Consider the following 13020-nt stretch of genomic DNA (forward strand, 5'->3'; position numbering starts at 1 on the left):
GCTACCCCTCTGATACATGTTATACACTATTACACAACGTGGCAGTAATTTGCTGAAAGAGAAATGACTTAGGTTCCTTGAATGAGTTCAACTGCATATTGGGGGAACTTTACATAAATACCTTGTTAGTAGGTTGATAATTTTGAAACTGTGAAATGGGAACCACATATCTTTTCCCCTGTTGAGTTCACTGGAACTTTAAAGGATTATAGTTTCATTCTGAAGTATCTAACTTCTGCCATTTGATTTAGCCCTCATAACCTTTCTAGAACCATTGAACTGTCTTTCATTCTGTTCTGTAGTCCTGCAAAATAGCTGTTAAGAAAGTTGCTAGTTTGACTGACCTGGTTGTTGAAGCTGATCTGTGTCAATGAAATATGGGCCCAAGCTGCAAAAATTGGATCCAGATATTAATTTCAAACACCCCAACCATGAAAGTGTTGCACTTAGACTTTGATTCAGTTGGATCTATGCTGAAGGTAGGACCCAACTGAAATATGGAACACATTCAAGTTTGTGTACTCAATTCTCCACTGAGCAAAGCTTGGGCACCAGAAAAGAAGGGGCTGACAGAGACCCTATTGTAGCTCCCTGATTCTGTTTTACCTGGCCCTGGCATGACTGAAAGTTGTATAGGCCTAGCTTTAAATTGTGCTGCTGGTGGCAAACCTTTTATGAGCAAAGAATCCAGGTGTGGAGAAATCTTGCTCTTCCACACTCCCTACCCTTCCCTCTCTTCCCCAGATCTGATCCTAGTCTTCCCTCCTTACCCCCCTGTGTGCCCCTTCCCCCCCCATTATGCTGGGCAGCACAGCTGCAGTGGAGGAGCTGGTGCAGGTGCTGACATAGCTGCTTCCAGGAGCGGTGCCAGGGTTTTTGGCGCCCTAGGCGGGGGTCCTTCCGCGCTCCCGGTCGTCATCGACAATTCTGCGGCACTCCCAGAGTGAGTGAAGGACCCGCTGCAGAATTGCCACCGAAGACCCGGAGCGCGGAAGGACCCCCCCCGCCGCCGAATTGCCGCCAAGGGTGGCAAAATGCCGCCCCCCCAAATCCTGGCGCCCTAGGCAACCGCCTAGGTCGCCTAAATGGAAGCACCGGCCCTGGCTGCCTCCCTTAGCTTTCCACTGACAAGAGATATCCCCACATGGGGAAATTCTCCTGCAGGTTTTTCCAGCCAGGTTAAGTTCATTTTGCCCCTGCAAAGTGAACTTGGTGGACCAGAGACTCTGGCCCTGGATTCTTAATGGACCCAAAGTTTGAGGTTGTTCAGATCTGGGGTTCTGGTTGAAGCACATCTGAACTATACAGCACTCCCAGGTGATAGTGGTTACCCGCTGAACACCTGTCCTACTTCCAAACTCCTCCAAATGATGGGGTCCACACTATATTTTAATGTTCATCTGCAATGCAAGCTTTGTATCTTTAACTGATATTGCACCACAGTTATGAAAACCGTTCACAACTCCTAAAAGGGAATATTTTCCATACCACTTAGCCATCAGATTTTCTGGTTTTGTTTCTTTAAAGAGTAAATGCTTACTCCTGGTTTCTGTGCCAGCATGTTACAATACAATATAAAATACCCATATGTGAAAGCAAATGTGAATTTTACTGTAACAAGTTTATTGGGGAAAAATTCTAACTGTAGCTGCCTAGTCCCACAAAATTTCCAGCCCAGTTTACCAGGCACATGCCATTTCTTTGTATAAGTAATGGGAATTAGGAAAGCTCTGACATGCTGAGCTTTGCCCATAATTAGTGTAACTGTGTGGAATTGGCTTGAACATATCTTTTGAGACTCGTGCTATTTTCATATATATGACACTGATCAGCTTGTTAGGAAAGTCGACCCTGGAGGAAAACCTTAACGTTCATTTAAAAAATGAAGTCCTAATCCTTATGCAGTTAGCCTTGAAATGTAATTCAGTACAAAAAGATGTAAACTAGTCATTGGGGTTGAAAGCAACAAGCAGTTTGGCTTCACTTCTGCAGGATAAGGAATCATTCTGCTTACCGTCTCCCATGTTCTGAGGTCATCACTGTGCAGATTGATGTGGTAATGGAAAAAAGAGTTGCTTATGGGTGGGAGCGAGGGTGGAGAAGGCAAAAAATGACTAGCCTAAGTTTCAAAAAGCAAACACATTAATTTAAATAATCAAAAATGATCATATTAACCTTTCCCCCTCCTCCCTTTACAGAGGATATTTCTCAAAGCCAAAAGCGAGGAAGAAATTTTTGCGCATCTTGGCTTGGATTACCTTGAACCCTGGGAAAGGAATGCGTAAAAAGATTTGCCCATGTTCTTTCATCAGTACACAGCTTTGCTATATCTTACTGTTTTTATTAGTGCTCATCATTGCAGTATCTTTCTGAATTAGATATCTATGTTACAAGTATAAATGTGTCTTTATAAAGAAAATCAGTGAATAAAATATTAGCTAGAATTCATTATAGATACTGATGTTTTATGTGCTCCTAGAAAGAATACCTATTTAAGCCCTGAAAGCTTCTGTTCCTGAGCTGTGCAGTAGTCAGAGCTTGAGTGACCACAGTGTTACTCCAGTTTTATGCTGATGAATTTGCACTAAAACCACTGGAATAAAACTATAAAGTATTGCAGCAGCGAGTCAGGGTGTAAATATACATTTGGCCGAGCTTGTGGTGGACTTACAGTCAACTCAACTACTCTTCACTGTTTGTCTGTCTGAGACACTATCTTCTGACTGCCACATCCACTCAATTGCAACATTTCAGGCAATGTTCTAGGTACTAATGGCTTGAACCCTATTGATTTTGGGGGGAAATCAGAAAACCAAAAGGGTGGACACATGGAGCCTCTGCCATCTGATTAGTACCTCTGCAATTGTTTATAGATCAAGCAACAAGTTTGATAGCACCAATTAGCACCTTCCATCTTAACACCTGTCAACATCTTCCAGTATGACAACACTCATCTCATTTCTGCCTGTCCTATTGTCTGGCAGAAAAGTAATTTTGGGTGTCAAGTCTGCTTTCTCCCAGACAAGTCTGCTTTCTGCATTACCATGCTGATACATGAAGCACCTTCCATTTTGTTTTGCATCATGATGCTGACACTTAAATAGAAATGGGATTTTTCAATCCTAGTGCAAGAGAATAAAAGCTACAGTTGCTCATCTAAATACAATTCTTAATTCAGGGCAAAATTAATCAGAAATTATACTTTAGGATTGTGCCATTTCTGCATACTTCATACCACAGAGGAATTATTTAACATCCTGGTTTCTGCATAAAGAAGTGTTTGCAACTGGTAACTCCCATCTTGCCTGCCTATGCATTTCTCTCAGTTATGTCACCTGGAGGAGAGTGTATGTCAAATGGAGTTATAGCAGACATGCCAACTCTTGTGATTTCTAAGTAAAATTAAGCCTGAGTTGTATGAGGAGATTTCGGCAAACCAGTAAAATGTCTGAAACCACTATGGCTTATTGCTAAAAGCAGCCTTGTCAGCAGTCTCAGCTTGACCAAGGCAGGAGGGGAGGGGCTTTTGGGTGCCACAGAAAGGGTAGCTTGACCCTGCGTACTTCCTGATAAGAATTGTGTTGAAGTTGCTGATACATGCATTTTAGAAGAGCAGGATGTGCCCTAGGAATGTTTATTGGGGCCTCAAGGCTGCAAACTCTGGAAAAACCCACACCTGATTAATCAATAATCAGAAGGAACCGCTTGACCATTGAAACTGCTTACTTAATGTTACTTAAAGTTTTCTTTAAGGGACATGTCATTCTATTACTAATGTATAAATAAGGGGGAAAAGTTTGAGGTAGTTGGACTCTTTTTGGACTCTCTCTGGATACATCTTGTGCAGACGGAAGATTTGGCCAATGGAAGCCTGACGCTGTGTCACTCGAGAGCCACACTCAGCTTTGGTAATTATCAAGGGTTGGGGGTGCTTTACTAACCTGTTGCGGACGCGTGTAAATGCTTGAGACTAAGTAAAATTTAGCTTTAAGTGAAAGCACTCTTGTGTTCTGTTTGTGCCAGCCATCTATCGGTCGGACGGCCGTGTCTCCCCTGATTTATTTCCTGACACTACCTTGCACAGAGTAAAAGATACCAAGAGCTTTGGGTTGAAAGAACCCCGAGTAACAGAGTCATGATCTTGCAATAGAACTCTGAAATGTCAGGATTTTTTCCCCAGCCATGCTGAAAAAAAAATCCTGACATTTGAGAGTTCTATCCTGAGATCATGAGTCAGGCTTAATAATTTTACTGAGAAATTGCTGCAAGCCCCAGTGGCTGGGGCTCCTGTTATCAGTCAGCCCTGGAACTGAAAGGGCTGACAGCAAGAGCCCCTCCTTAAGGGGACACTAGGATACTGGGGCTCCTGCTGTCAGCCACACGTGTGACCTGAGAGATCTTAAAGGCTCAGAAACCAGAAGGGAAATAGACCCCACATTTTATTGGTTTAAAAATCATAAGGATTTTTTTTAACCTCCATGATTTTTGGGGGTCTGACTCATGATTGTCCAATGGTGAGGTTGGCAATACTGCAGCTCCCCTAACATCGAAGAAAACATGCATCAGTTTGGTTCCCTTTTTCTGAGACTTTTTATCATTTGGCACATGGAAAATGAATATATTTCTTGCAAAAAATGACAAGCTGAAATAACTGAAATTCACAGTGAATTCATGAGTTACAAAAATTACTATTATTAAGTGAGGTTCTAATTCCTTGGTGAGATTCTCTGATTTCAGTTATACAGGAGTCAGACTAGATGATCATGATGGTCCCTTCTGGCCTTCAGATATATGAAGAAGGTAATACCTGGTATTCACACTTCTATACGAGGAGCAGCTATCCTAATTACTACCTTTTTGTAACACAGGACAACATAAATTAGGGAGTAAGCTAGAACATTCAAGGTTGTACCATACATTAAATGGTTGCAATGGCAGAAGTATGAGGCTCAGAAGAAGTGAGTTACAATGGACCTCAGACAGTGACTAGGCCCAACTAGTAGGAGAAGTGGGGGTGAAGTCAGAAGATGAAGTATGTGCTGTTAGGTTTCAGAGTAGCAGTTGTGTTAGTCTGTATCCACAAAAAGAACAGGAGTACTTGTGGCACCTTAGAGACTAGCAAATTTATTTGAGCATAAGCTTTGATGGGCTACAGCCCACTTCATCGGATGCATAGAATGGAACATATAGTGAGAAGATATATATACACATACAGAGAAGGTGAAAAGGTGGGAGTTGTCCTACCAACTCGAAGAGGCTAATTAATTAAGAGAGAAAAAAAACCCTTTGTAGTGATAATCAAGATAGCCCATTACAGACAGTTTGACAAGAGGTGTGAGAATACTTAACATTCCCCATGTTTGGGTGTCAACATTCCCCATGTTAAGTTTTCTCACACCTCTTGTCAAACTGTCTGTAATGGGCTATCTTGATTATCACTACAAAAGGGTTTTTTTCTCTCTTAATTAATTAGCCTCTTCGAGTTGGTAGGACAACTCCCACCTTTTCACCTTCTCTGTATGTGTATATATATCTCCTCACTATATGTTCCATTCTATGCATCTGATGAAGTGGGCTGTAGCCCATCAAAGCTTATGCTCAAATAAATTTGCTAGTCTCTAAGGTGCCACAAGTACTCCTGTTCTATGTGCTGTTAGTAAAGGATGAACAAGCAAGAAGAAAGTGTAGGCCCACTGCTCCACTGGAAGGGACTGCAAAGAGATGGCAAGGAGAAAACTGAAATGCTTTATAGTTACTCTGCTTCAACATTCAACAAAAAAGTTATTAGCGATAACAGGATGCTTATTGCAATAATAGAAGCCAATCCAACAAGGCGATGAACTCCCTCAGAGCCTATTGATTTCAGTAGCACTTGAGAGTGCTCAGCACCATGAGTGGTGGGCAGGGCTGGCTTTAGGAAGTGCTGGGCCCAATTCGAACAGTTTCGATGGGGCCCCGGCAGGGATGACTAAAAAAAAACCCACGTAAAAAAACATGTGGGGCTTGTACTCACCGGGCAGCGCTCCTAGTCTTCGGCGGTGGGTCCTTCACTCGCTCCGGGTCTTCGGCGGCACTGAAGGACCTGCTGCCGAAGTACTGCCGAAGACCCGGAGCGAGTGAAGGACCCGCTGCCGAAGTGCCGCCGAAGACCCGGAGCGCCACCGGGTGAGTCAAAATTAAAAAGGAGCCTCTAGCCAGGGAAGGGATTCTCGGCCACTTCTTTCTCCCCTCTCCCCGGCGGCCCTGGCACTGGGCGCGGGGCCCTCTTCGGCGCGGGGCCTGATTCGGGGGAATTGGTGGAATTGGCCTAAAGCCGGCCCTGGTGGTGGGTATAATAGACAAGGGGAGGCATTGCTTTCCCTAGCGCAGCCATCCCTGCTGCCTGAGACCTGGGTTGTTGTGTCCTCCCCCCCGGCTCTGACTCTTCCCAGAGGCTCCCACGGCATGCTGCTGCTGCTTGGTGAGTCTTCCTCCTCGCCTCTCCTTTTCTCCACTCCACCCTGTCCCCCTTCAGAGGTCTCCGCAGCTGCCGGCAGTGCTCCTCCTCACCCCCTATCCCCGCAGGGCGGGGTGTGTGTGTCTGCGTGTGCGTGAGCTGCAGGCGGGAGAGTGAGGAGGTGAGGGGAGAGGATCCCTCATCCTTGAGAAACTTTACACAAGTGAAAAAGCTTTCCAGACCAGAGACTAGTAGCAGATCACTGAAACTGTTAAAGGGCCATTAAAGTTGTAAGGAAGCCATTTAACAGGCATTTGCCAATGCCCAGGAAGTCTTTGGCCACATTTAGCTGGGTTTTATATTGTAGGAAAATGTGTTATTGGGGTTAAAAACAGTTTCCAAAGGACCATCAGTTATTCTCTGTACCCAGCAGAAGTATTTTTGTCTAACCTCGCTCAAGGAGGAGGTGACATAGCCAGTGAGTTTATTTCTTGATCTAGTGGTTTTATTCAAACCCAGTTTAAGTAAAGAAGTCTGGCAGGGAATTCAGTGTAAGAAAAGTTATTAAACTACTGCCCTAATGCAGGCTGTCAATGACAAACACTTTTTCAAAAGGAGAGATTAGGCTTCAGTTTAGTGCAGGTACCCTGGCATTTTGTCTCTCTCTATACTGTATATACCGAACTCCCTGCCACACAGAGGAAAATCCATCTGGTAATTGATCTCTAGCTGTTGCCTGTTCAGTTCCCTTGGGGAATGTTATTAGTGCTTTAAGGTGAAAAGGGGGGAGGGTCTTGCAGGGGAGGGTAGCAGCAGGGTGAGGAGGCGAGCAGAGAGCTAGCTGCATGGCTGGTGGAGGGGCCTGGTGCGGGGTGGGGGTGAGGAGGCAAGCAAGGGAGGAGGTTAGTGGAGGGGGGGACCTTGCGGCGGGGGTGTGAAGAGGTGAGTGGTGAGTCAGCTGTAGGCAGGGGCAGGGCCTGGGGCAGAGCAGGGGTGGAGTGTGGGTGGGGCTGTGGGTGGAAGAGATGGGACAAGAAGCTAGCCTCCTCCAGGGGAAGTTTCACCCACCACCCATCCTCAGCACCTTACAAGATTGGGCCCTTAATTAATAAAGGGAGAGGTCATGAGGGAGAATCACAATGGAACAGGTTAAAGAAAACAAAACCTAGATCACATATTCTAATCAAGACGAGCTGCTGCCATCTCCCTGCTAGTGGAACTGTTGGAGCCATTGGTAATAATTCTTGTGAACTCATGATGGACAGGTGAGGCCCAGGGGACTGGAAAAGGAGAAACACTTTAAAAAGGGCAGACCTGTGTTTATGAAGGGAGGCGGGGAAGACAGAATTTCAGATCAGTAATCGTAATATGTATTACATTGCTAGGATGATTAATAGACTTTATTTTTTTAAGCACCTAGAGAAAAATAAAGTGATAAATCATGGGTAACATAGGTTCATCAAAAACAAATCATACCAAACTAATGAAGTGTTAGAGTCCCTGGCGGTTGTTTTAAAAATGTCTGTCCCTGCTTCCAGGCCAAAGCAATTTGGCAAGGGGCGGGGAGGTTGGGGAAGAGGGGATGGGAAAGGAGAAGGATAGTAATTTTTATAAGCTTCTGAGGTTTAACAGTTGATCAGTGACCCTGCTTCTGGGAAAACCAAAAGATTTACAAAGCAAAGTTAAAATAAGAGTAAAATCATTATGCATTTAATCATTTTCATATCATTCAGATAATTTTTAATGACTGTCAAATATCCAGGAATATCTGATGTAATGTTTACCAGCAATAAACATAGTTTCATTTCCCACATTCTTTAGGCATTGTTCTGTTATAGTGACAGATATATGAAGAAAAAATATTTGTAAAGCAAATTATTGCTTCAAATTGGCTCTTTCAATCCTTTTAAAGCTATCCTAAAAGCAGTGAGCAATGTCAGGGCATGTCTTACTTAGGTTATAGGTAACAGCACCAGTGAACTGGAATGAACAATCTACGGTGATGTAGGAGGAGCTTGGCTGTCTCAATGACTCTCCACAGAATCTTGAAAGCAGACGACACAGCTCTTTGTACAGATTACATTATATATAAATAAACTCAGCCGTGCACAAGCTTTCTGATGCTGAGCCTGTTCTGCTAACTTGTCAGTAACCTGTGAACTATCCATAATTTGTGTGTGGATGGATACATATTAATAAAAATCAGCATATTCCCCAGCTTCCTGAACTCTGTAAAGTTGTGTCTTACATTGTACTCAAACCCTGATTTCATTTCTGCCAGAACTGCTGGACAATGTTATACTTTTGGGTTACGGGAGGTTTTCCTCTTATTCACAGAGTTCTGTGCACATGTGAAATGGAATCTCCTATCTAGATCATATGGGTTGTTCTCCCCATGGTGTACTTTGTTCCATCAGCTGCAGTTAAAACAATATACTCCTGAGACAAAAATGTTCAGTGAGGACAATGAAGAGGCCCATAAAGAAATAAAGACTGAGGCTTTGGACAGCTTTGCAAGGACAGACTTCTGTCTGAATGGCTGTTGGTACAATAATATTCCAAAATCAGCCACTGCTACTGGTTTTGCTCACTGGCAGTAAATAACTTGTAATTCGAGTGCAGGGCAGCTAATTAGCTGAGGTGCAAGTGTTTACAGCTGTAATTTTTTTTTACTATAAATCATTCTAATAAGATGGACTAACTAGTGGTTGCCCAGCTGCATTTGTGCATCAGGCACCTTTTATTTTGATCAGATAGCACCAGATACAATGTGTCTTAGCTAATCAGATAGTTCCTCAAGGAACAGTTTTCAGGGTAGCAGCCGTGTTAGTCAAGGAACAGTGCCATTCAGCTCTGTGATGGGTTTCCCCCCCTTCAAGGTGCCATTTGATGTGCAGAGATACAACTGAGGCTGCCTGTTCTGCCAGCGTGGGCCCCCTTTAACCTGTCTTGCTGAGCCAGGCTCTTAAGCCTCCTCTAGCACACACACAGCCAAGGCCATACGTACCTGCAGAAACACACAGACACTGATATCAACTCTGGGAAAACTCAGCTTAAGGGACTTGCCCCAGCACTCAGGTGCCCTCCTCCCTTGGAGTGCAGACCCAAAGGTATATTGTCTTGCACTGTATAGAAAAATCTGCACAGTACAAGCTCATAAAAATTCACTTTCTCCCTCAATATGAAGAGAGATAAGCACACCTTCTTGCCCCCCGCCCCGCCCCAGTTAGAAATCGCACAAACTGGGTTTAATAATAAACCAAACAAATTTATTCACTATAAAAGGCAGAGTTTAAGTGTTTATAACAGAAAACACACAGAACAAAGCAGATTACTAAGCAAATAAAATAAAACACGCAAGCTAAGCTTGATTCACTAAAGAAATTGGCTACAAATAGTAATTTCTCACCCTAAATGTTGTCTCAGGCAGATTACAGAGATTCTTGAAAGCCAGCTTCACTGGCCTGCAGCTTGAAACTTCAGGTATTATTACTAACAAGTTAGACACCCTTCCAGCCTGGGCTCAATTCTTCTCCCCACAGTTCAGTTCTTGTTTCCAGGTGTTTCCCAGTGTCTCTTTGCCTCCTCACCCAAAGAGACACTGGGAAACACCTGGAAACAAGAACTGAACTGGGGGGAGAACCATGATGATGTCACTCCCCTGCCTTATATAACTTTTGTATATGGTGGGAACCCTTTGTCTTCCAGTGGAAAAACACTGGCATTCCAAGGTGGGGTCCAGTACCAGGTGACTCAGTCATATGTGTCTGCAGGGTCGTAGCAGCCATTACTTGCAGGCTGTTTGGAGCATCCACAGGAAGACTAAACTCGTCCACAGTCCATTGTCTTTGCTGATGTACCATCAGCCCTGTCTGGCTTTTTCATTGTTGTTCCTGAAGGGCTAGTTGTGGGTGTCACCCAAAGTAGTAGATATATGGTCAATATTCCTAACTTCAGATACAGAAATGATACGTGCATACAAATTGGATAATCAGATTCAGTAAATCATACCCTTTTCCCTTATCAGATTCCCAGTTTGATCAGTTCCATTTATTTTTAACGGAAGGTTTAACCAGTGCAGTGTGGAATCGTAGGGACCTCAAGAACCCTGTATAGAATCATAGGACTGGGAGGGGACCTCGAGAGGACATCTAGTCCAGTCTCCTGCACTCATGGCAGGACTAAATATTATCTAGATGAGTAGTTCTCAAACTTTGTACTGGTGACGCCTTTCACATAGTAAGACTCTGAGTGCAACTCCCCTTATAAATTAAAAACACTTTTTTATATATTTAACACCATTATAAATGCTGGAGGCAAAGCAGGGTTTGAGGTGGAGGCTGACATCTTTCGACCCCTTATATAATAACCTCACACCCCCAGAAGGGTCCCAACCCACACTTTGAGAACCCCCTGATCTAGACCATCCCTGACAGGTGTTTGTCTAACATGCTCTTAAAAAGATCTCCAATGATGGAGATGCCACAAACTCCCTAGACAATTTATTCCAGTGCTTACCCACCCTGACAGGAAGTTTTTCCTAATGTCCAACCTAAACCTCCCTAGCTGCAATTTAAGCTCATTGCTTCTTATCCTATCCTCAGTGGTTAAGAAGAACCTGTCCTTGACTGTAACTAATACCTGACTCTTGAAAAAAAGGGTAACTCTCCCCCACACACCCCGCAACAGTCTCCCCTCCATAATTTTCCAATCCAGTTATGGATTGTTATATTGTACACAGGAGGCTAGTATTGCCTAGTGGATGAGTAAGGGTTAATAAGAAATCCTTTATTATATAAAACAAACAACATCCCTCTACCGCCATCCTCTCAGCTCATGCTCAAGGAGTTCCCTAATCACTCACAACACAGATCAATCCATAATACTTTTTGGCCTAAGGCTGTCTACTAAAGTCAAATTCTTTCTGTTTCAATATCACCTCACTCAATGTCAAAGCACTACTAGAAAAGGTTCTACTTCATTCAGTCCTCTTGAAAATCCCTCATTTAAAAAAAATAAAAAATTCTATTTTCAGTCCATAAGTGTAAAAAACAATGTAGAAAAATCTAACTCCATCCTTTAATTCAATACTCTCCAATAAATTAAGCTGTTTTAAATTTTAACTAGTTACATGGACAACCTACATTGCCTGGCTACTTAACTACATGTCCCAGGAATTCATTGAGTGGAAGTCAAAGGTCAGAATACTCTCCAGCTAAAACCGCTACTGTTTGCAGCCAATCATTGTCATTAGTAAGAGAGGTCTAGCTGTGAAGACACCATGAGTGAGTACTAAGGTTACTAGATTCACTTGCTCATGTAGGTATTTAAGCAAACAAAGTAGTTACAAAGAAAACCATAACAAAGTTACCTTTTAAAGGTTGCATAAACTAGAACCTGGCTCTCCCAGAGTAGTCAGCACAAGCTTTATTTATATATTACCCCTTTGCAGACTGGTCTGCTCAAAACAACATGAGTGTTCAAAAGGACTTCTTGAAGGAATAAGCTTTACAATTCCTTTTCCATTAGGCTTTCATATCATATGGGACAAACTTTCATCTAAAGGTGACTCAAGGCCATTCATTACAACAAGCAAACAAAAGCCCACTTACCAGCAGGTGTTAGGAGGAGTGGAGGACCCCCTAATTCACCCATTGGTATACAAGGACATACTTGACACCTCTTCTGTACTGAGTTTCTCTCATCTGCAATGACTTTTCCTTGCTAGGAGGTTATTCATTAACACCTAAAAGAAATAAAATAGCAGACAAGGTAATTTCAAATGAATACAAGTAATGTAGGCTATATTCCTGTTGCAATGGGTCTCAGTACTACTGGTTCAATTGTCAGCTCTTGATTGGAAACTGGATGATGTATAACATACAAAAGGAAATGGTGCCAACTGTTTGGAGGGTCAACTATCAACCTTTAGAGCATGTATGTTAACATTTGAAGTATACATTCTGTAAGACTGCTTCCTATCCTGCACTGGTTTTACGCTTGTATACCAATACCAAGTTCAAAGACGTTACTCTTCATTTACACCATTGTAAGCAAAAGTAGAATCCTGTGTTAAATTTAGGCCCTAGCCTTCAATCTGATCAACATAGTCTGAGCCTTGACCCTGGACAGAGCCCTGTTGACTTTAGTTGGACTCTACATGGATACAAAAGTCCACCTACACAGGTCCTACTGTGGGGTCAGATTCCTGAGATCCTATGTTCCTGGGGGCAGCTATTATGTCTTCTGTTTTTCTTCTAGTACAGAGCCAGTCAGCAAATAACATAATCAAACATGGCACAAAACTAATAGCATAAGGCCTACTACCTCAAAAGGGTGAGATGTACAGAAGGAAGCCTAGTTTTTTTGATGGGAAAATATGAACCAGGGTTGTATATAGGTCATGGGTATCATCAACAAGCTGAGCTTTTTGAAAATACTGCAAGCTACTCTGTCACATGACTGTGTGTAGGGAAATAATCTATGAAAGGCACCAAAATGAGACAGACTCCGTGGATGAGTGGGCCTCTTAACTAAGACTGTTAGCAACAGATGGCTGCTTTGACAATCGGGATGACATGATA

General features: G+C 43.1%; 1 protein-coding gene across 2 annotated transcripts in view; it reads left to right on the forward strand.

The window, feature by feature from the left end:
• Positions 1 to 3959, forward strand: part of DNTT (DNA nucleotidylexotransferase) — a 135927-nt gene extending 131968 nt beyond the window's left edge. For both annotated transcript variants that reach the window (XM_054034765.1, XM_054034766.1), the window contains exon 10: positions 2199 to 3959. In XM_054034765.1, the coding sequence (XP_053890740.1) occupies positions 2199 to 2285 (87 nt within the window). In that variant the 3' untranslated portion in view covers positions 2286 to 3959. The remainder of the gene's footprint in view (positions 1 to 2198) is intronic.
• Positions 3960 to 13020: the final 9061 nt, after the last annotated feature.

Source organism: Malaclemys terrapin, chromosome 7 (genome assembly GCF_027887155.1).
Source record: "Malaclemys terrapin pileata isolate rMalTer1 chromosome 7, rMalTer1.hap1, whole genome shotgun sequence".
Classification (NCBI taxonomy): Eukaryota; Metazoa; Chordata; order Testudines; family Emydidae; genus Malaclemys; species Malaclemys terrapin.